Source organism: Sparassis crispa (assembly GCF_003851025.1).
Source record: "Sparassis crispa DNA, contig_000009F, whole genome shotgun sequence".
Taxonomy (NCBI): Eukaryota; Fungi; Basidiomycota; class Agaricomycetes; order Polyporales; family Sparassidaceae; genus Sparassis; species Sparassis crispa.
The window spans coordinates 1,269,218-1,294,426 of record NW_020939756.1 but is presented as its reverse complement, the minus strand read 5'-3'; the positions used below and the strand labels follow the sequence as shown (position 1 = coordinate 1,294,426).

Genomic DNA, 25,209 nt, shown 5'->3' with positions numbered 1-25,209 from the left:
ACCTTGCATTCGTATGTTCTTCACGGCCGTGCCATGCTTCGACTTCGATGTCCATGTTTCGTCAGATGTTACATATATACATAATACCCCGCCCTGCATCGCAGCACACCTCGAGGCTATTGTACTACATCTGCCTATAATCCTGTCGTTAGACAGCCGCTCTGCATCTGCTCTGGAAATACATGTACGCTGTACGCTGTACAGTACCAGTTACACTTAATACCTTCGCCATTCCCGCGCCCGCTCTCTCTTCCGCCTGAGAATCCTTGCTCGCATGCAGGAACTCGGATCGGGGGTCGGACGATAGTGACACTCAATTTCGTTTATTCGCCTGTTTATTTATTTCGCCCTCAAATCGGGACGTGCTCATGGTCCAAATTTGGGAGCGCAAAGTAGGTTTCGCCTAGTCTCGATTCCAGACGTTGACGCACGGATGCACCCGAAAAAACCAATATGTCGGAGATCGAAAAAACCACTGCAGCCTCCGTGCTATAACGTTACAATTCCTGAGGTACGAAGAGAATCGTTCTTATAAGCGGTGGGCCTTTGGAGGCTGACCTGAACCGTGATGAACTTTTCCCCAAACTGTGGGAAAATTCTAGAGATAGAACTTAGCTACAAACATTCTAATGGCTCTTCTTGCCCAACGACAAGTTGAGTATAGATGAACATTCAAAACTGTTGTATTGAAAACCGGTGTGACTTGCACAAATAAGGCTGTAGCACCGTGCAAGCATGGCAGGACCCGCTACCTGTAAGAGAGGCGAAGATATACATTCAGCGCATTAGAGCGCGAGGAGATATAAGTACATTAGGTACAAGCAATACGGTAAAGGCGGCAGAATTACTGTCATATGTACGAGTATAATACAAAGCAATACGGTAAAGCTGGGTGAAAATTTAAGTACAGTAGGAGAGTGAGATAGTTACGTTGTGAATCAATCGGTTTTGGCCTTCACTTTTTCTTTCGTTACATCGGCCTTGGCTTTCTTGGGTGGAGAGGCATCGAACTCGGTGAATGCTGCAGGAGGGTTGGAAGAGTGGGTGGATGCGCAGATGATAGGACCGAGTGTGGGCCGTGGAATGATGCAGAATTCGTTGGATTCAGAGAGGACACAAAGGTTGTGTGCTTGCACCTAGTAGGTCTAAAGTTAGGGAAGTGTATTTGTATTGTGCAATACGAATAGAGAATGTATGTGCACCTTACGAGTAGGAAATTTGGGATTAGTGGGAGGGTAGATTCAGCAGTGTAGCGACACATTGAGCAAGACAAGAGTGCCACGCCAGAGTGTAGTGAACCAGTCCCACGGCGGGATGAGCATGCCGTCAACGCCACGGAAGTCGTGCTGGTGAAGACGAGCTTTCTGATGATCAAACAGGTCGCCGCCATAGTCGGGGAGCAGATGAGGGTCATAGTTTGCTCCGATGCGGATGTCGTCACCTGCAAAGGGTAAATATATAAGTGTGGTTGGCGTGAGTGGCAATAGAGGTACCTGTAGGTTTGGTTAGCTCCTGTTGCACGTCTTGCATTTTCTCAGCTTCGGCGTTAGCTGTTCTTTTCTTCTTGATGTGTTCGACCTTCGGTGTGGCAGTAGCAGCTGCCTTGATGGGTAAGTTGGTGTGCGTCTTGCATAGATGGTATTAGTAATGAATGAAGTAGGGGACAGCATACTTACAGTGTACTTAGGATCAGCGATGGTGACAATGATAAGATCAGAGGGTTTGCCAGGTTCCATGGAAGATGGACGAATCCATTCCGTAACTCTGAAGTTCTGGAAATTGATGAAGTAGTGTATGACGGCGAGAGTAGGTGGCACTCGCCTGCACCGCAATTTCCTCCTCTTTTTCATCCATCATACGAATGTCATTGAGCGTGCCAATTTGGTCGTAGTAGAATTCGGTTAAGTCTGTGGTCGCCTGTGAGGGGACACAGAGAACAAGGGTGTTTTGAACTGCGGTGTCATCGGTAATTTTCTGTGAAAGTTGGTGAGCAGTGTGCAAGTGTGAGGAGAAGAAGGCAGTTACATTATCATCATATGGTCGAAAATTACCCTTGGCATAGAGATCAGTTCCCCATTCGGACACCATGACTTGACCGATGATGAGAGCGCTGAATTCACTCGGGTTGTCACCAGTAGAATAATATTCATAGTGGCCTTTGCGGTTGGTGGTGTGGGCGAAGTCAGCAGGGTAGTCCTTCAAAGCAAGCATCTGGTCAAGGCTCTTGCTTAGCTGTGCCATGATTCTGTCATAGGTGCCGTCCTGACAGCGAGTTTTGTAGCAAGTGGGCAGCTGGTTACCGGCGACAGAAGCCATGATGGTGGGAGAAGAAGAACGGTGGATTAGGAGGAGAATTGAGAGAGCTGCTTGGTCATAAAGGGTCGGCTGTGAGGTGACAACATTGGTGACAACAACGATCGAAAAGGAGGGTCACGAGAGGACACAGGTGGTGTGACAGAGAGTGGGGCCGGCGAGGGACAGCAGCATGCGATCGAGTAGCAGATGGTATGCAGCACGGACAAGGGAAATTGGCGGGGAAGCTTCCCTCCAATGTACAGCGGTGTGGAGGGGCAGATATAGGGCGTGTGCCGAGCGTCAGGCGTGGTGTGTACTAGAACTGTGAGGGCACTGAAGAAGCATGTAAACGCTCCGCTCATGAGGGATTTTGCCCGATTAGATGCTAGTTAACTGGTTCGAAATGGGCGACGAAATGGGGCTCATGCCATTTGGACCAGTCGGGATATGAATATCTTCACTGAGATAACCGATGCGGTCGATGGGAGTGATGACTGCCACAGTGCCTGAAGAGCGCGAACTTAGCATGAAAGAATTAGAAGTGTTGTCGGATTGCTCGCACCTGTACTGAAAAACTCAACCAATGTGCCCATCTTCTCAGCCTCTTTCACCTCCTTTATTGACACCGAATGCTCTGAAACAACCAGATTATCCGGAAGGTCCGCAATCTTTGCTTGGTCTGACGCATGTCATCGTGCGAGGGAGAGGACAGAATCATGTGTCATCTGATCGGGACGCTTGAAGACTATAAATGTGTTGGATATCTCAGTGATTAGGTGGTCGGGCCCATGTAGAGCTCAGGGAAGCCAAGTGGGCCGGGTGAGGAGTAATCCATCACGGCGATTCATAATAAATGCGCGCATTTAACTAGCCGGAATTGCCCACATTGTACGGCTGGATCTTTGCAGGAGGATGTGGCATGTGGAGGTTCTTTGTTTAGTGGAGTGAAGCTGCAAAATACTGGTTGGTATGCATGGAACAAAAATCATTGCTGAATTCAGCGCCGTTTATGTGAGTACAGTTCGAGTTCTGTTGCTTTGCATTTATGGATTCGAGTGACAGTCGCTGGAGAAGATGGAGCTGATGAATTAGGTAAAGGCTCAGCACAGGGTTCAAATTGATTATATTTACGCTTGTGAATACGGATAGTTTCACATAAGGGAGAATTAGCAGATGAAAGAATTTGATTCTGGGTACGATCAAGCAAATTCATAGTTGTCATTGCTAATTGGGTCTGACAGAGAGTGGTGATCAATAATGATTTGTGTGTCATTACAACTGGCCAGTTGTTTTCGGGCATTGTCTTTTTCTGCGTCTGTACCATGTTGTGTGAGAGTGGAAAGCTGCAAAAGCTGCAAACAATGCATTTCTAATCGAGACTCTTCAGAACGATGGCAAGTGATCTTCTCTCATGTGAAGGGTCTAAGAATAAGTAGTCCGTCAAGGGAGGTTGCACGAGAGATTATTACATAGGGTGCTTCTGTTCCTCGACAGCTTTGGAGATTAATTATTACCTTTTTCAGTGATTGTCCTTGTGCCTTGTGAGCAGTCATTGCAAAGCCAGGCATGATGGGCAACTGTGTGTGTGTGATTCGACACTTTCACTTAGAATGTGGGTGGGTGAATGTCAAGTCCACAGTGTCTTGTAGGATGGGAACATGATGCAGTGGTAAATGTGGTAAAGGTTCTTCAGCACTATCAGGAACCTCAACTACACAAGATACTAAGTGGCGATCACCATTACTATCGGTAGGGTAGTGAATCGTACGAAGTATTCCTGCACTTTCATTAACAATCTCGCCTTCAACATCATAATTATGTGACAGAAGTACTGGCATTCCAATGACAAGAGGTAACTTCCCCAGTCTATGTTTAGTTTGACCTGAATGTAGATCTTCAAGCTTTGATTTTAATGCAGGATCAGTTAATATTTTACCTCCATGTCGATCAGTTACATGATACCACATTAATTGCTGTCCAGTACGAGCTGCAAATGCAGAGGTGGCTTGTACGTTTAATGCATCTTTGATTGCATTATCATAAACTACAGCAGGAGCATCACTCCATGAATTACTGAGTTGACCAGGCTTAATTATTCTTGAACTCAGTAAGTCACAGTCTCCATTTATGCATTTACCTTCTCGAAGACGACTCAAAAGATGAACAAATGGTTGATTTTGTGTTCCATACTGACACATACTTTGGGATAGGAGAACAATCGTTGAGATAGATAGCCATAACAATTTGCCAAAAATAATTGCCTGTTCTATCTTTTGTCTGCGACTGTGTACCTTTCCAGTTACGATTCCTGAGGAACGAAGAGAATTGTTCTTACAAGCGGTGGGTCTTTGGAGGCTGAGGTGAACCGTGACGCACTTTTCTTTTAACTGTGAGAAAATTCTGGAGGTAGAACTTAGCTACAAACATTCTAATGGCTCTTCTTGTCCAACTACAAGTTGAGTATAGGTGGATGTTCAAAACAGTTGTAATAAAAACCGGCGCAACTTGTATAAATAACCATCAACAGATGCATGGCTGCAGCACTTAGATTAGATAACAGATAACAGCCCCATCTCAGAGAACATTGAAATTATGTTCTATAGAGTGTTATACTAACTTCAATGCATTGTAACCATCACCATTGAATTGAAGCCAAAAAAATAGCCCTAGTTAGCACTTTAGAACATTCAATTTCATTAAGATTTGAGTGACAAACCACTTTTGCAATACTGAGGTGAACGACATGAAGGCCTGCTTAGTCAGTTTCCTAATTTGGAAACTGACTTACCTAAGGTGCCCATGGTTACCTAGGTCATGTTTCTAAATTTTCTGCCTTTTTCTGCCTTTTAAAAATATTTCTGACCTCAGAATACACTTGCCCAAATGGGGAAAGTCAGGAGCTGTTGAAGTTACAATTCTTGAGAAATAAAGAGAATCATTCTTACCAGTGATGGGACATTAAGGGCTAAAAAGGTTAGTATATGTCTGTAATGACTATATAAGATTATAGAAGTGTAATTAGTATACATTTTTAAGAACCTTACAGTGCATGATGATATATCTAATCATCTCTACTAAATGATATAGTATCATATATAACAGCCTACTGCAAAACATATCACTGAAAACTGTTACAAATGTGCCTACAAGAATCACTACAAAAAATGTTACCAATGTACTTATGTGCATCACTACAAAAATGACCCTAGAAACTGTTACAAATGTTCCTACAAGAATCACTACAAAATTGTTACCTATAAGAATCACTACAAAAAATGACCCTAGAAACTGTTACAAATGTTCCTACAAGAATCACTACAAAAAATGACCCTAGAAACTGTTACAAATGTTCCTACAAGAATCACTACAAAATTGTTACCTATAAGAATCACTACATGACACTAGAAACTGTTACAAATGTGCCTATAACAATGTATTAAAATGTATACAAGAAATTGTTATGACATCTTGTATGAACTCCTAGTATACCATTTAATAATGTGTAAGTGTCCTACAATGTCCCACTATACATTGAGAAGTTGTGTGGGTTGATAAGGGCCGTACTATTGAATAGTCTATGAAGTCGCCTACTGACTCTTAGTATATTGTCTAGTAATGTTCAGCAATGTCAACAATAGCCTATTACACTGGCTCCTAATATACTTTTTAGTATCACTTTGTAATGAGCTTACAATAGTCTGAATATATTACCTGATGTCACTTTGTAAGAATATCCAGTAACCTACAATAGTGTCTAGTACTCTCTACTAAATGTCCTAGTATGCGATTTATAAGGGCCTTACAATAGTTGGATATGTCATCTAGTATCAATTTATAAGATGCGTACAATGGTTTAATAGGTCACTTAGTATCAGTTGGTAAGGGCCTTACAGTAGCCTACAAAGGGATATATTGACTCCTAGCATGTTGTTTAGTAATGTTCAGTAAGCCTCCTACAATGCCTTATTATACTGTTTATTGAACTCTAGCGCACCCTCTAGTATCAGTTTGTAAAGGCCTCATAATATTCTGCTATGTCAAGTTTGTGTTTGTAAAGGCCTTACAATAGTCTGAAATGCCACCTAGTATGGGTTTGTAGAGACCTTACAATAGCTCAGACGTGCAAGACCTGTTACAATTGTTGTTATAACCTGTACTTATACCAAAACTCCGAGCTTGTAGTGCTTAAAAGCTGCCCTACAACAGCTACTAATGAAGCTAATAACCTGGAAGCCAAGCTTTATAGTGGTCCCGGGTATACCTGGTGAACGCCTCTTTAGTCCAGAAACAGAAGTGCTGACTTTGAACATTTTGCTGCATTTAGTAATTCTTCAGCCACCAGAGTGCTGAGAACGAAAAAAGTGTCGATGCGCTCGATTTTTTGGATTGCATCGACACTTTTTTCGTTGTCCGCTCAAACCTTAACCAATTTAGGCAACTCTCTAGCAACTGGTTCCCACACTTCTAGCCAAACTTGCATGGTTTGTAGCTCACTCAATTCTACTCGGATTTTGATAAACCCGGTAGGCATTCTGACCGGAATTTTGAGCCGCATTTGCTGGTGTTACTTTCAAAACATCAGCATTCCTTCCTGCAGTGCTATAATCCATTTTCTCTGTTTTCTCTCACTTCTGCTTGTTTCTTCCAGGAAAAACAAATGTGCACTGCTTGTAATAAATAAGGCGCCCTATATAGCATGTTTATGTGCATTATAGGGTCATTCCAAAATTTAACTGGCATTTTTACAATTTTTCTACACTTTAGGCTGAGCATTCTAATCCAAAACTGAGGGATCTCAGCCAGTTTTACTCAGATTTACTTGGTTTAAGAGAGTGTTCTGCTCTATCTTATGCATAGATTTTAATAATACTGAGGTTTACATCTTAGAATTACTATGTGCTTCCCTCACTTCACTAATTGTGATGCACCAGCCTATTATGGCTGCTATATCACTTTTGTTGAGCTCTATTTGTGCAAGTCGCGTTGGTTTTCACTACAACCACTTTGAAACCCCGAGTCTAGTCACGATGTAGTTCATTAACACCAGGAGTACAAAATTTATAGTCTGACCCTAGCTAGACCTAACCCAGAGTGCTGAATTCAAAAATTCTGCCTGTTCCGCAGTCTCAGCTTTTTGCTACCAAACCACCATCGTCAACTCTGTTGCACCAAGCATACTCCGATATGTTGTTTCTTCTTTGGCTAATTGCCATTGCTATCTACATATATCCAGCTTGCTATTTACAGCATGCATTGGTCAATACACCAGGTAATGTAGTATTGTGTAATGACTCATCATCAGCGCTTACTTCTGCAGATGGTTTTATACTATCTACTACCACCTGGGTACTGGTGTCCACTAATGAAAGTGACATGCTATGTAATGATACGGTACTGGCATCCACCATTGCAAAAAGAGATGTGCCACATAGTGGTAGGGTATTGGCATTCACCCTCACAAAAAGAGATGTGCCACATAGTGGTAGGGTACAGGCATCCACCCAAAAAGAGATGTGCCACGTAGTGGTAGGGTACTGGCATCCACCCTCATGAAAAGAGATGTGCCATTTAACGGCAGGGTACAGGCATCCACCCTCACGAAAAGAGATGTGCTATTTAATGGCAGGGTACTGGCATCCACCCTCGCAGAAAGAGATGTGCCATTTATTGGCAGGGTACTGATGTCTACCCTCATGAAAAGAGACATGCCATGTAATGGCAGGGTACTAGCATCCACCCTCACAGAAAGAGACATACCATGGAATGGCAAGATATTAGCATCATCCCTCACAGAAATCAGAGACAGATTGTATGGCAATAACGACACTGATCACAAATCAAAGAGATTTTGTGATATAAGTCGAACACTTATAAGACTAAAGGCATTACTTGGCCTTTGTGTGCAAGCATATCGCACACCACAGACTACCTGTTGATTATTGAGACTTAGACTTATGAAAAACTGTCTTCGCAAACATGACTATGTTGTATTGCAGCGCTCAAAGGCTGACTACATGACACCACTATTATGTCTTTGTTATAGGAGGCAAAACACTGTAAATTTGACCAAACACATTCTAATATTACAAGCATCTAAAGTTGCATCTACACAGATTGGTGGTGGTGTTAAACCCAAGTCAAGGAAGGCACGTATGTGGCACTTTGAAGAAATTCAGCCATACATTGTATCTGAATGTCGTAGTTCTTCTGGTGCTCGTTTTCAGCTCTTTGCTTATACTTCTGATGTCTCAGATTATAAGAATGAATCACAGTATACAATTGCAAATGTGCCGCTTGCAACTATAGTAAATCAAGCACCTGTAAAGTTTTTAGTGGAAATGTGTCAGCAACATAAAATTCTTTTACCTCGCAAGTATACTTCAGCTGCAGTATTACAATCTATATTGCTTGAACATTCTTGCATGCAATGCACAGACTTTAAATGTGTTTTTAATGTAACTTCATTGTCTAAACAGGGTAGTGAGCATCAGAAAAAATATAGAGACCAGAACAATGATTATCAACTTAGAGAGCAGAAGCAACAACAATCTTGTGCCACAGATCCTGCCTATCAGAAGGCTCACAGACTTGCAGAGACAAATTACAAGAAGCAACATATGTTTCCACCATTACCTCCATCTAAGCAGTTATTGACTGAAACGATACAAGGCTTTTGTGATGACATAATGAGAGACAAACTTCTAGAGGCTGGATGTGCAGTTTGTGCAATGCTTACTCCTATAACACATTTAACTCCTGCAAGTGAAGCAAATATTGACTTGAATCTTTTTGAAGCATTCAATATTACTCGTTGTGAGCGTAAAATGAAGAGTGATCCTATAGAAGAACTCAAAGGGCCAGTTATTGATTCAAAGTGTGTTGGAGTATGGACTGCATGTGTACACTCACTACAGAAATGAGTAGTTCCAGTTAATGCACTTGCTAATGGACTATGGCTAGGTGAAGTGCCAGATGAGTTGCAAGACCTTTCGTGGACTGAGCAAATGCTTATATCTCGTGTTATGCATAATTACTGTGTTGTGCAAGTGGCCTCTTCTGGTATGCATAAGATGCAGGCAAATGCCATATGTCATGCTGTGCCAATTCCCAAGGTTTATTCAGTACTTCCACCTAAACGTGAAGACTTAGATGAAGTTCTTGCATTCATATATACTGGGCCAGCCAAGCCAACACCATCTGATTTTCAGCATACACCTTTTCTTGTAAGACATAACCGCATTGCAGGAGCACTTAAATGGTTGAAGTTAAATCATCTGGATTACACCGATCTTGAAATTTCATATGAGAATTTGCAGGAATATCCTGAGGATTTACCTCCAGTTATTGTGGACTATCACTATGTAGAGTCAAATAAAGATGCTGAGTCAAGTGCAGTAAATGATATCGAGCCAGACCAAGGTACATTAGAAGGACAGTGTCCATTTACTGTGTATAGTTTGACAAGTGATGAACTTAGTGAACTGCTCAAGAATGATCCACAGAAAGTTCGTGCAAAAGTGATAGCACACTTCAAACAAGGCGGCAAGGTACTTGCAGTTGGACATTCTGAACAGGCTGAATCACTGTATAATAATCCACAACTATATCCATGAATGTTTCCATGGTTATTCCCATATGGTTTAGGTGGATTTGGCAATACTCGAGGATTTAAGAAGATATCTGACCGTGAACATAAGAAGCAACTTTATCATGATAAGCGCTTTCAGCTTGATCGTGTCTTTTCACTTATTGCATTTAATCATGAACAAATTAAACAATGTACTACTGGTGGATTTTTGCTTGCTGACAAGGCTCGATTTACTGATATTGCAGAGCATTTGTTCAGTCTGAATAGTGATACACTGACAGACTTGGTATAGAGACTTGAGAAAGGTCATGTAAAGCCAGAGACAGATGAAGAGAAGGAATGCTTTAGAATATTAGATGACTTGGAATATATGGATGGCAAGGTGGATGGCTCTAAGACAAATAGAAAATGGATGCGGAATGAAATTTGGGCACTTACCTCATATCTTGGAGCACCATCCTGGTTTATAACATTTTCATCCAACATGAATACTCTCCGAGTACTCCACCATATGCCTTTGAAAATCTGAGTTTGGATCCAATATTTTATTGTGAATTTCCTGGGGTGTAAGTGCAGACTTTAGCCTAGCCAGCCAAGCATATGCATATGAAGTGTTAGGCGACCCTGTTGCTCTACAGTACCATAATAACCGGAGGTCTTTCCATATACCCCAGAACGCTTAAGTCCAACACCAAGAATATGCTTTAAAAACAGCTCAACCATCATTTTAAAAAAGTGTGCTCCTGCCACTGGATTATTTCCAATCAGACGAATGCGATCATCATAGTTGCGAAACTCAGGAAAGTATGTCTGCTTAGTGTCTGCAAAATACAGTGCAATTGGATGATTGATGTCTGCGGAACTATGGCTAATGTTCAAGAACATATAGAAAAAGAGACTACTGCAAATCCTATGCATGTTCCACCTACAGAAACACTGCCAGAAAAAGTAGCAACATCTTGTTCTGAAAATTGTGGTATATGTTCACTATGTACTGCATCTTCCTCATGGTGGTGTAAGTTCACACATGTAGTCAATGAACTTATTTATCAATCTAACAGACATTCTTGCCATAAAGGATGCATAGATAAGAATGGTTCCTGCAAAGCACGCTTTTCTAGAGATACATTTTTAGAGACTACAGTTGATCCTGAGACTGGTGCATTGAATCAGAAAAAGGGTGAAGCCTGGATCAACTGATATACTCCAGTGGTAACTTATCTCCTGCGTTGTAATACTGATGTAACCAGCTTGCTGTCTGGTACTGCAATTAAGTCATTGCATATGTTACAGACTATATTACAAAGTCTCCATTAAAGACACATACCATATTTCAGGCAGTGCAGGCTGTATTTGAACGAAATTCAGATATTGTAGAGGGTGACTTAGATCGACTGCAGAAAGCATGGAAGATTATGACAAAGATTGTAAACTCTCTTACAGCAAAGTCTGAGATTGGTGGACCAATGGCATGTTTATATTTACTGCAGCATCCAGACCACTATACAAGTCGTGACTTTAAAGTCTGCTACTGGCGCAGTTATGTCAAAGAGGTTGAAAAAGCCTGGCAGACATCTGAACCTGAAGGGAATGAACGGCAAGTTCCAGACAAGGTCATACTAGGTCAAAGTAATGGAAAGTATATTGGCATCTCACCAGTTGTTGACTATATGCAACGGCCTCCAGAACTTGAGTCAATTAGTTTGTATGACTGGATTCGATGTGCAGACAAGAAGAAGATGTCTAAACAATATAGTGAAGGCAAAGAAAATAAGTTTGAAGTAAACACTATCACTAATCATCGCTGGATTGGTCAAAGAGTTAAATTCTGTGTACAATGGACTTTAGGTGATACAACTTGGGAGCCATATATATCCTGCAAAGATCTTGCAGAGTTGGATGTTTATCTTGAGAAACTTGAAGTAAGGGATTGGCATGCACTGCCAAAGATTGCACTAACAGAAAATGACTCTGAAGATGAAGAATATGATGGTAAATTACCAGAAGACCATGAAACATCAACCTCAGACCCTGATTCAGACAAGGGCTCTTACATGTGGTATCAATTTTCTAAAGATCACCCACAGTATGAGACACACTACGTGCGACTAGTAGCAGAGCGATATGCACAGGTGCCTAACTTTGTAGGTGGTGCATTGCCTAGGCGAGATAAAGGAAACTGTGAAGATTATTGTATGAATATGCTTACTTTATTTAAACCATGGCAAACTGGACTTGAGTTAAAAGCAAATAGTGATGTGACTTGGGATGATTCCTTTAACCAATATGAATTTACTAAGAGACAGCATGAGCTTTTAAAGTTTTTCAATCTTAGGTATGAATGCAATGATGCACGAGATGATTATTCTGCTGCAAGAAAGGCAGAAAGGGGCCAAAACATTCTTCCCTTTGATGCAAATAATGACTTGTTGTATCACTTTGACAGCGAGTACTATGGTGATGAAGCTCGAGCTGACCTTGTTGATGAAGCAAGTATGCTTAACCTGGACCAGTATGATGAACCAAATCGGTCTGCATTATTCCGTACAGCACAAATGCAAGAAGCAGAGCGCATGCTACAAACTTCTGGTGCAATGGATGCACTTCCACTAAATCAAAAACCAGGCTTTGTTGATCCTGAAATTGCAATACAAACTGGTCAAAGTCGCACCAGAAATGCTTGGAAAACATTGCTTCTAGAGAAGTGTGATGCAATTCTACAGGCTCAAGAGACACAAGCGGCAACTAAGAAGTCTAGTCAGTCTATTATTGAACCAGTTAATTCCATTGACCAAGTAAAGATTATTGACCAGTCGTATCTTGACAAGTCATTCAAGGCATCAAATAAGAATAGTCAACAATTGATTGATCAGACAGTGCAGAAATTCAGTCTGAATAAAGAACAAGAGCATGCATTTCACATAGTTGCTAATCATGCAGTTCAGTCTAGTGGAGAGCAGTTGAAAATGTACTTAGGTGGTATGGCTGGCACTGGCAAGTCACAAGTAATTAAAGCATTAATTGATTTTTTTACTGCACAAGAGGAAGGCTATAGATTTATGTGTATTGCCCCTACCGGTGCAGCTGCAGCATTAATATCTGGTTTAACTTACCACTCTGTACTCAGATTGAGTCAGTATGGCTCAGAGTCTGTTGCAAAACTTAGTCAAGTTCATGCACGACTAAAGGATGTCGACTATATTTTTGTGGATGAAGTTTCTATGATTAATTGCAAGAGTCTTTATAAAATCTGTGCTCATATGTGCGCAATGGCCAATGAAGAACCATTTGGTGGAATTAATATGATTTTTGCTGGAGACTTTGCACAATTACCACCTGCAGTTGACAACTGTCCATTATATTCTCATAAGATTGAACCAGTTATTCATACAACATATAGTCCTTCACAGCAGGAGGCCTCTATTGGCAAGGCACTATGGCATCAGGTCACTACTGTAGTTAGTCTGCGAGAGAACATGTGTCAGCGGTCACAAAGTGAAGAAGACAAAAAGTTACGAACAGCACTAGAGAAAGATACAAGTCTTGTACTAAGGCAGACATTAAGTTGCTCCAGTCTAGAATAGCTGAAAGGGGTCCGGACAAACCTAAACTCTCTCAGACAAGATTCAGAAATGTGTCCATCATAATAAGTTTGAATGCACATTGTAATCGAATCAATGAACTTGGCTCTGCACAATTTGCCAGAGAGACTGGTCAGACACTCCAGACATTTTATTCTATAGACAGCTGGAAGTCAGAGGACACTAGTAACAAGAAGAGAAAATCAAAGAAAAAGTCTGCTACAGTAGATCCTAAGTGATCATCAAACAGGATTAGTCCACACTTGCAGGAAAGACTCTGGAACTTGCCACACTATTGTACCAACCATCATCCAGGTAAATTGTCCCTATGTATTGGACTGCCAGTTATGATTAAGAACAAAAAAGCAACTGAATGTGGTGTCACCAATGGTGCTGAAGGCATTGTAGTTGGCTGGAAGTCACGACCACTTACTCAAGATAAAATGGCTCTTGATACTCTATTTGTAAAGTTGACTGCACCTCCATCTCCTATTCAATTAGATGGCTTACCTCTTAATGTTGTTCCTATTACACATCAAGTACAAGAGATTGACTATGTGGTGCCTAATGGTGCACGCCTGCACATAAGTCGAGATCAAGTGGCAGTAATTCCAAACTTTGCAATGACAGACTTCAATTCTCAAGGCAGAACTCGTCCAGATAATGTATGTGATCTTCAGAACTGTTGGACACATCAGTCTATATATACTTGTCTATCACGAGGTTCAACATATGCAGGTACGATACTTGTGCAAGGATTTGATCCAGCAAAGTTTACCAGTGGCATAACGAGCTACTTAAGACAAGAATTTCGAGACTAGAAACTGTTAGATGAAATAACTAGGCTGCAGTATAGCAAGAAATTGCCTGCATTTATTGACGGTCCTACTCGTGGTGCAGTCATACATGCATATCGTACATGGAAAGGCCAAGATTATATTCCCAAGATAGTACATCATGCCATTAGATGGTCGAAAGAGGTACCATATATAATTGAGAAGCCACTGGAAATTGCACCTTTTAAACTTTTGGAGAAACCAAAGAAAGGATCCACTACAGACACTGCAGAAACTAAGACACCAACTCGAGCAGAACATCAAGCTCTAGAGTTAGCCCGCTATGTAGCAGCTGCAGGAACAAAAAGCCTTGTTACTCTGAGTAATGATCCTGGTGCAGCACGTGGTGCTAAGCATAAGCATAGTGAAGATGCAGCAGGCTCTAAGTCTAAGAAACAGAAGGTTACAAGTGCTATGATACCAGAAAATCTGGCTTCACCCCAAGGCTTTGTTTGGAATGCAGAAACATACAGTTGTGCCTATGACAGTCTCTTTTCAATCTTACATGCTGTGTATACAACTTCACCTGAATGGTGGATGTCCAATGTTCAGCAGCAGAATATTCACCTGCAGCTTTTTACAAAGTGTTTGATGATGTTAAACTGGGCAAATTGACAATGGAGAATGCACGAGACAGAATCAGACTAAGTTTGCACCAAGTTAACTCTGAGGTATTTCCAGTAATGGGTACAGAAGGAACTGATATCTATGCATTATGCCAGGAGATGTTGAATCACTCTGAAGATATTCTGAGTTACAAACTTATATGTGATCATTGTGATACAGAATTTGAGAGTAATACAGATGGACAAGTTATTTGGGACTGTAGCAAAGCAGTATGGAAAAATAGTCCATTCAAACTTGGGTCCTACAATAATAGATCAAGTACAGACTGGCTGGATGCAATTTTTGCCAGATGCTCTGAGCGTGTTTTCCTAATTATAATAGTGCATTGCTTTATAATCTGGAATATGAGTCCTTGCCAAATTTTCAGTGTTTCATCTCCAACAGTCTGCAGATTAACTGGGAATCTGAGTTAGAATTGCAAGATCAGAAGTATAGACTTTGTGGTATAGTTTATTATGGTGGGTTCCACTTTACTGCACATATCATTACAAAAACTGGAAGTGTCTGGTTTAATGATGGGGTTACAACTGGGCAGAAATGTATACTAGAGGGACAAATAGAGAGTATGAATTCAACAGCACTGACAAAGTGTAGATCAAAAATTAGTTCTGTTGTAGTATATGTTAAAGCATGACTGTATTAGATTGTAATATAGCAAAATGTATATAAAATTATAAAAAATGTACATTTGTAATACTTTTGAATGATGAGTGCAAAACAAAGACTAAACACATATATTAGAAGTATAGGTCTGTTTAAAATCAGGAATCGTCCTTGCCGTGTGTTAGCATCGGCCCACTCCAAGCAAGTTTCAGAGTGTTGCAATATTTCATCTTGTACTGTCTTTCCTATTATGTGTTTGCATACGTCTTTTCTTGAAATCATCATCACGACTATCTTTGCATTCATGTAGAATTTGCATGTTGTCCATTATTTTTTGAATACGAACAGAGCAGGTCTTTACTTGCTTGGAGTGGGCCAATGCTAACGCATGGCAAGGACAATTCCTGATTTTAATATCTATTAGGCCTACACTTCTGATACATGTGTTTAGTCTTTTTTACACTCATCATTCAAAAGTATTACAGTTGTATATTTTTATAATTAAACATTCATTTTGCTACATTATAATCTAATACAGTCATGCTTTAACATATACTACAACAGAACTAATCTTTGATCTACACTTTGTCAGCACTGTTGAATCCATATTTTCTATTTGTCCCTCTAGTATACAAGTCTGCCCAGTTGTAACCCCATCATTAAACCAGACACTTCCAGTTTTTGTAATGATATCTAAGATGTAGACAGTATTATTAAAATCTATGCATAAAATAGTGCAGATACTCTTTTAAATTAAGGAAGTCTGAGTAAAACTGGCTGAGATATCTCAGTTTTGGATTAGAATGCTCAGCCTAAAGTGTAGAAAAATCGTAAAAATGCCAGTTAAATTGTAGAACCACCCTATAATGCACCTAAATAGGGCGCCTTATTTATTACATGCAGTGCACATTTGTTTTTCCCGGAAGAAACAAGCAGAAGTGAGAGAAAACAGAGAAAATGGATTATAGCACTACAGGAAGTAATGCTGATGTTCTGACAGTAACACCATCGGATTTGGCTCAAAAATCCGGTCAGAATGCCTACCGGGTTTATCAAAATCCGAGTAGAATTGAGTGAGCTACAAGCCCTGCAAGTTTGGCTGAAAGTGTGGGAACCAGCTGCTAGAGACTTGCCTAAATTGGTTAAGGTTTTGAGCGGACAACGAAAAAAGTGTCGATGTGATCCAAAAAATTGAGCGCATCGACACTTTTTTCATTCTCAGCGCTCTGGTGGCTGAATAATTACTACATGCAGCAAATTGTTCAAAGTCAGTACTTCTGTTTAAAGAGCCATTCACCAGGTATACCTGGGACCACTATAGAGCTTGGCTTCAAGGTTATTAGCTTCATTAGTAGCTGTTGTAGGGCAGCTTTTAAGCACTACAAGCTCGGACTTTTGGTATAAGTACAGGTTATGACAACAATGGTAACAGGTCTTGCAAGTCTGAGCTATTGTAAGGTCTCTACAAACCCATACTAGGTGGCATTTCAGACTATTGTAAGGCCTTTACAAACACAAACTAGATGACATATCTGAACATTATGAGGCCCTTACAAACTGATACTAGAGGGTGTACTAGAATTCAATAAACAGTATAATAAGGCATTGTAGGAGGCTTACTAAACATTACTATACAACATGCTAGGAGCCAATATATGACTTTGTAGGCTACTGTAAGGCCCTTACCAACTGATACTAGGTGGTATACTAGACTATTGTAAGCATCATATAAACTGACACTAGGTGACATATCTAACTATTGTAGGTTACTAGTTACAAAGTGACATCAGATGACATGTTCAGACTATTGTAAGCTCATTACAAACCGATACTAAAGAGTATATTAGGACCCAGTGTAATACATAAGAACGATTACTTCGTACCTCAGGAATCGTAACCCAATCTCGCCGAGGAATGGTGTGTCTGCAGATAGTGGACCTGGTGGGGGCTTTTCTGGTACGACCTCTATTACTCTGACCAAGCCTCTCCTGGCTGTGCGACTGACATGCTTTGGTACCTGCTGCGGTCCAAGGCATTGTAATGTCTCAGATCTTTCTAAGAGAATCACATTTGACCATACTTGATCTCCAACTTTCCTGCACAGTTTCTGCAAATCTGGCTCTTCATCTAAGAGAGCGGTGATGCCTTCATACAGATCTGAGAGGGCTCCAACTGGATTTTTCAAAATCTTCGCTGATAGTCCTTGATCGCTCATATTTTGAAATAGCTTGGCAGGGCTTAGCAGTATATCGACTATGTTGTTTGATGCAAATATACCATCTTCACCAGAGAAGACACTGAGAATGGTCTGAAGAATTGCTCCTCGATTGATGCTACAGCATTTGATTCCATCACGTTCTCTTTTATTATCCTCCGATGATTTATTCTATGCAGAGCGTCGGAAATTTGACCTGTATTTCTTATCGTGCTCGCCCATACGGTCAAAAATCAGGATTTGGGATAAAAGTTCCAAGAGAATATCAGCTGCCTGAGTATGCAACTTGTTCTTCGACAGCTTTCCAGGTAGCTTTGGAATGGAAACCAAATTCATTCCAGCATCTGGTACAAGGCCAAATAAGTTCCGAGGGATTATTGCAAGTGTTAGATCTGGTTCATTGGATGCCTGCTGACCCTCTACAGCAGGTGGTGGAATAGCAGATGTCTTTGCTCTCTTTGCTCGAGCTTTGGAATATACGAAGCACTCTGGCACCGATATAAGTCTTCCACATACTTGAGCATATGTATGACAACATTTGCAAACTGGCTATACTTTGCACAAATAACAGCTTCTCCATGTTCTTGATACCAGTCAAACACATTATAAACCAAGTCTGGTCCAATGTCTGTGCACCAGCGAAATATGATGACATATGCTCTGCAAATCTCCCATCTGAGTGCACGATTCAGTGTGTCTGTAAATGCTTGAGCAGCTTCGAGTACGGGTAATGCTTTGATCATCTCTGTCAGCTGTTTAAAGATGACCATGGCACCCTCAGCAGACCATTGTCCTTCCGGTAGTGACTTGATCTCCTCATTGATCTGAGTTTGTATCATAAGACCATGAAGCCACTGCTTTGGATTCTGAAGGTCACTTGGCAGACATTCTAGTTTAGAGTGCATAGAACGAAGTTGTTTGAGTTCAGAGTGTAGAGATGCTGAATTAAACAGAGTCATTAAGGAAGTGTTGCCAAGATTTTTCATCGTAGGTCGACTGATAATAGTCTGAGATTCCGATGTTTGTTCATTTGACTGCTGTATATCATATTCTGGGAGACGCTGAACAGTAAACTCGTGTGCAAATGAGCTAACTTCACCTATAGCTGTCTCAAGACTATTCATGGAGATGTCTTCACCCAATAAAGTATTTTCATGATCTTTCTCGTGACGTCTTCTTCGAGTACGCTCATTAGACGATAATGGCAGTGGCGGACCCTCTTGCCCTCTCGCCTGCCAGAAGGCCTGAATCATCTCACTTGCACTATAATATCAATGATCAGGTTTGTTTTTATTATAATCATATTAGAGTACTCACTGGATATCACTGGTCTTTACCCAGGAATCTTGCTGAGTATCATATCCCAGCCAACGAACATGATATTGGTTATTCTAAATATTCCGATAAGCATGTTGAACAATAATATATTAGTATAAAACAAACCTTTGCATCAAAATCCAGGATCTCTGACAGCTCTTCCTCTGAGTCAGACTCTTCATCATTAAACTCCTCTGGAAGTGTGGTCAAATTAGAGTCTAGGCTTGACCGTCCTCTTTTGTGTCGCTTCACTGTTCCTGTACCATGGAGTTGTGTGTTATCCTGATGACTGGAAGATGTCACCTTCGGATCAAACATGGAAAATGCTGGACGAGATGGCATAGTTTTAAAAGCGGGTTGACTTAAGTGAGTAGCAAGTCTACGATCTCCTGAGGAAGAAACTGGCAACACAGAGGATTCTGCACTTCCAGTTATTGTAAGCTGAATGTGTGAGCTGCATACCAGATCCCGAGTAAGATTCATGTAGTACTTGTTAGCGATGTTGAAGAATCGCTGTACACGAGATCGCATCTCAGCAACATAAGCTTGGTTGTCTCTTGGATTCCATTCAAGTGGCAGACAAGCATGTGTTTCTCCGTTCTCATCTTCATAACTGTGACTAGCCAAGTAGGCATTGATGTCTATGAACACATTCCGAAGCCTGAGTGTAACATTCCAGTTGTGCATCGCTTGCTCCCGTATCATTCTATTGTAGAACGAATGAGCAGTTCCCAAGAAGATTCGACCATGCTCGACAAAGTTTAGATGTGAACTCTGCTCAGAATTTGCTGAAATAGGCTCATTTCCAAAGCCCACCGGAGGTGAAACAGACAGGGCAGAAGTATGCTTAACCCCTACTGTTGATGGGTATGAAACATATCCGACACGTTTGACCACACCAAAGTGTGTTCCAATCTCCTTCAGAATTTCAGCTTCCCACTTTTGCATCTCTTCTGATGGAGCATAGAGAGCGCTTCTGCCATGTAGATCATTGCCTTTGAATGCGACAAATAGGGTCAACTCTCCTGTCTCACAAATATATGTTCCAGGTTGAGCAAGCAGAAAAGCACCTGGGTCTGCACCTATTGGAAAAATATAAGAATTTGTTCAAATATTATCATACTTAGTCAACTTACCAGGGGGAAGCCTGAATAGCAGTGTGAAAAGTGTCCAAAATTCATGAGCATCCTTGCCATCAGCATGGAGAGTCCCTTGTATTCCAATGAGATATGATCATTTCTCCTCCGTTACATTCTGAAGACATGTTCATTTGCAAGCTTGTATTATTAGGATCCAGTCCACCGAACCCAATAACGTTGTTGTCAATATGATAGAACTTCATGCAAGTCCATTCTTCGCAACTGATGCATTTCGGTATAATCAGAGAGAAGAGAGCATTTAGCGCCTGTGTGATTGCAGATATGGAGAGTGCAGCAGCAGCTCCTGTTGCTTGAATGGCTGGTTTGAATATACCCAGGCCATTTCCTACTTCTACTATCGATGCCAAACTGTATGATCCATCCACAGAAACTGTTTAGTAAAGCATTCGTGCGTGCCTTCCTGGTCTCTTGATCAGTTCGGTTATTTAACTTCAAACCTGGAAGTGCATAGATCGGAGGAACTGCAGGTTCATCATTTTGAGCTGGACAGCCTTCCCAAGTATACTTTTGAAGTATATCAACATGTTTCTGAATTTCGTCAAAGTCGGGATAGTGACTCAAAGACTCTATAGTATGTAAACATGCTACAGTTATGGTATTGTGAAGATTTCCATCCAAAGTCTGAAGTGAACGGAATACTGGCAGGCATTTTAACCATTCCCGGTATGGGATCTATCTTCATGACTCCATCCTCCATATATGGATCTACCTTTGGTCTGGCAGTCTTCAGTATTCTTGGATGCTCCTCCATCAGAATGTGCAATGTATTAAGGTCTGACGTGAAGACCCAACCAGCGGTATATCGATTGTCTCTCTCGACATTCAATTTCCATACTGGTGATTGCGGGTAGGCATACAAAGGGTCTGGAGGTGGTGGTGGTGGTGGACACAGTTCATCATTTTCTATCACAGGATGCAGCTGCTGTGATCTAAACTTTTGTTCCCATGTCGGAGGTGGATTCTCTTCTGAAAACGGAGTTACGAATCTTGGCATACCAAACTGATATCACTCTCAGTCCACATTCCTGGTTTGGAGTCCTTCTTCAGCCATGACAAATGAGAACTCTGCATGGAGGTGATGGAGCCTGTGACACTGTTTAATACTACCATTAGAGGATTGTGCTGATCATTGCTCATGCCACTCAGCTTGTTGCACAGACCGACTGCTGCCAGATGAAATACTGGTGGAATTTATTCAATGATCAGATTTGAAGATGGATTGACAATAAGACATTCAAGGTAAGTACTTACAAAGACTGCAGTCTTCTTGAAGCTTACAGCACACATGATCTCATTGTACCGATCGTGCTGCCCAGTCAGCATGTATGCAAACTCTACAAGCATGGACAATTCCTAGCTGTCTCCTCTGTCCCATCATCATGATCATCTGGCCCTTGCTCATCAGTGACAGGCAGTGCAGGCATCTTGTGCATGTTGTACTCACATCACGGTGGTCACCAGCTGTCTTGAGAGCAACTGAGTGTATCCATTTCCATATAGGCGGAAAGCCTACCTTCTTGCGGAAGAGTCGTGGAAATTTATTCTTTATGGTGTCCTTCAATTTTGAACAAAAAGACTTGTTCTTCATGTGCGTAATCCCTTCATTGGGTGATGGAAGAGTAGCCATGATTTCGGCAGAAGTTGGCTGATGTTGCATCAAGATTGTCGACATGTCGGAAAACTTAGCTGTAAATCTCCAAGAATTATTCTGCCAGCAAGGCTGCGCATTATGGCGCTTAAGGAAATTTCCATACCGCAGATTATTGTTATCAAGTACATAGGCATAGAACAAGTACTTGAAACAACGGAAATGGGCAAAGGCGGATGTAGTCGTGCTGCCAGCACCTAGAATATTGCGAGTGTCGATTAGAAAGACTTTGGCATGGATCCGTCGAACAAGACTCAGCTGAATATAAGCAGGGGCGCACCTGGTATCCAGCAGCACATCGCTATCATGCCATTCCTGGCCTTCATAATCTGCGACTTTGATGCTATATGATGGGAGGACCAATTGGTTGCACGCAATCTGTTCGAGATTATGTAAGGTTAGTTCTCCAGGTATGAGTTGTTCGTCAACTTCCATGGGAAGGGGAAGTGCATCTGGAAAAAGCAGTGCATTCTCAATGCATGCAACTCTTGGCAAGGGCGTGCATGAGTTGTCTGTGGCTGTCGAGGTTTCTTGGGTACGCGACAATTTCATGCAAAGTGTCTGACCTGGTTACAATTGAAGCAACATACCCGAGTATTTGGCATGTTGCTTCCTCTCAGCATCTGCTGCATTGCATCGAGCTCCATAGGCACAGGTCCCAAATTGGACGGTGCAGATGGCATGACTGGAGTAGGTGAAGTAGATGGCATCGCAGAGCCATTACTAAAAGTAGAGGAGTGCAGGTCCCTATGGAAGAAGTGTTTCGGCTTCTTGCTAGATGACATCGAGGAATGATTTTGAGAACCACGGTGGAGATTTGACAGTTGATCTAGTTCATGCGCATCTTCTCCGTGTTCTTCAGCTTCTCGTGTCGTAAATCCCTAGCACTATCGGCAGGCAAATGACTAAGAAAATGGGAAAGACAGTCACCAAATGTCATCTCCTGTGCAGGGATTTGACTCTCATACATTCAGAAGTTCTCGCTATAGCGCGCAAGGTTTCCTTTGAACGTCAAATTGCGTAGCTCGTTACACAGGCTCTCGATTCGTAGCGGTGAGTCATACTTGCCTTTCAGCCACCCCTTCAACCTATTCCAATCCATTGTTCACCCTGTGTCCTGCATTTCCTTCTTAACGGCAATATAACTACACATCGCATCATCATGGAGTAAAATTGATACTTGAGTAACTCAGTCGATGACAGGAACATGCTGCACTGTAAGATAATCCTCAATTATCAATTGACGTCATCCAAGTCTTGACCTCGGAAGATTGGTAGATCGGCCTTGATACTCGCAGGATGGATGCTTGGTGCAGAAGTCTGCAGAGGAGAAGGAGGGGCTTGAACAGTGAAGTGTGCTGTGGACACATTCTGCATTTGCGTAGCGTTCAGAATGCTTGCCTGTGTTGTAGCGGCCTCAGTGGATATCTGAGAGATCCTGTGGTGGAGCTCTTCGAGGATCGGCTGTAAGGCCACAAAGCTTTCTTGAGGAACAGCAGCAGCAAGTGCTGCAAGCATGGGAGGGAGGTCGGCCATCGTGCAAATCAAAAATGAAAATGTCTAGGACGTACTTGAATAGAACCCAGATATGATAGGATAGAGTTAGAATAGAGATGAAACCAGAACTAGTCGGCTGTTATAGATGGTAACAGAAGTTTTACGTTATCTGAATGAAGGGTTCAATAGTCCTTCATTTGTGCAAATGAAGATTCTGCTTACTATCGGAGTCTCGAAATTGGCGAGGCTATAGCGGGAGAATACTCTGATTATTTCAGAGATTCCCTACGTCCTTATATACATATTGGTAGAGCCATGCAGTAAGTGCTTGGCCTATATACTAATATGACATCATAGCTAGCCCAGCTTACAGCAATAATTGTAAAGCATCTTACAAGTCCGAGTTTTTTCATCATTAACACCTCCAGTAGAGCATTACAAGTTCTGATCTACTTGGAGACTTGCTAGTCTACAATTCCAGGTTATTAACTTTGTTAGTAACTATTGTAGGGCTGCATTTAAGCATTACAAATCCGCACTTTGAGCATACTTAGTAGGCATTGTAGCAAATTGTGACTAGATTATAAAGTCACCCTTTTGGCATACTTAGTAGGCATTCTAACAATTTCCAACTACCCTACAACTCCGAGTTCCCAACTGGTCTACAATTCCGGGTTATTAACTTTGTTAGTAACTATTGTAGAGATGCCTTGAAGCATTACAAATCCGCACTTTTAGTGCACTTAGTAAGCATTGTAGCAACTTGTAACCAGATTATAAAGTCACCCTTTTGGTATGCTTAGTAGGCATTGAAACAATTTCTAACTGCCCTACAACTCTGATTCTTATAAGCACATTTGTAACAGCCAGATGTTCAGATGCACTCCAGTTAGCCTGGCTGCTGTGAAGTTGTGGTGGAGTGCACAGATGTGCTAGGTTGGACCTGAGGACAGCTTGAACGCAAAATAGTATGCTTGAATCTGGCTAGGCCCGTGGTTCCACCCTGGGTGAACCTGTGCCAGGGTCAGCCTCAGGCTCATGTCTCCTGCACTTCCGAGTCTCTCGAAGCACGAACTCATGGCCACGTGATACGCAAACTCGTTGATTTCGTGTATCAGTTGCAAATGAACTTCAACATTCAACCTTCATCCCCATGTTCAATGTTCCCCTCTGCAGTCTGTTGAGGACTTGTGCGCCCATCATGTTGGGCTTTCTGATTCATTCAAAGTTTCCTTTGTGACAAATATGTTGCCTGGTGCATGTACCAGTACCTTGATCTGTACTCAGATCAAGAGTCTGTCCGATACTGACTTCCACTTTCTCAGCAGGGCCTTGTCAACATGCGGATTTTGGGGGTTCAGCGGCGTTGATTTTTACAACATTTAAGGTGCGTGAGTGTAGCTCAGTTAAATAAACTGATACCTGTGGATATCAATACTAGCATGTTGATCTTCGACGGCAGTGATCCCTCATGGAGCTCGCAAGCTCTGCACTCACCTGGACCCTTCCGCATTTCGACCACTCGAAGCTCAGAAAGGTCAACATGATCTGCAGGTGCATTGGCGACATCGCACACATCAAGCGGGATGTACAGTATCGGGTGGCCATGAAGAAGTGGGCGCGGTGTCATGCGCCAATAGTGTTTGGCTTGTGGACATGAAATATGTTACCAGGTTACCAGAAGTCGAACAATCAGTATAGAAGCCGAAGAAGACTGAAACTTCCCAAAGCAGCAAGTGGTTTGCCAGATTTGGTAGTGAATGCCTATTTTGGCAATCATTACATAATCAAGCCCAAACTACGCACTTTCAAGTATCAAGCAGGCAGATTCTAGGCTTCCAC

The 25,209-nt window shown here is 41.7% G+C and overlaps 2 protein-coding genes across 2 annotated transcripts; both read right to left on the bottom strand.

Moving 5' to 3' along the window:
* Positions 1-938: 938 nt before the first annotated feature.
* Positions 939-2,316, bottom strand: SCP_1004270 (hypothetical protein; the record flags this gene model as incomplete). The annotated part of the gene is made up of 6 exons (XM_027762292.1): positions 939-1,136; positions 1,260-1,441; positions 1,494-1,626; positions 1,677-1,772; positions 1,828-1,974; positions 2,026-2,316. The coding sequence occupies 6 exons, from the start codon at positions 2,314-2,316 to the stop codon at positions 939-941; spliced, it is 1,047 nt and encodes a 348-aa protein (XP_027618093.1).
* Positions 2,317-23,106: 20,790 nt separating this feature from the next.
* SCP_1004260 (hypothetical protein) lies at positions 23,107-23,406 on the bottom strand (the record flags this gene model as incomplete). Its single annotated transcript, XM_027762291.1, has 1 exon — positions 23,107-23,406. The coding sequence occupies one exon, from the start codon at positions 23,404-23,406 to the stop codon at positions 23,107-23,109; it is 300 nt and encodes a 99-aa protein (XP_027618092.1).
* Between the last annotated feature and the right edge of the window lie 1,803 nt (positions 23,407-25,209).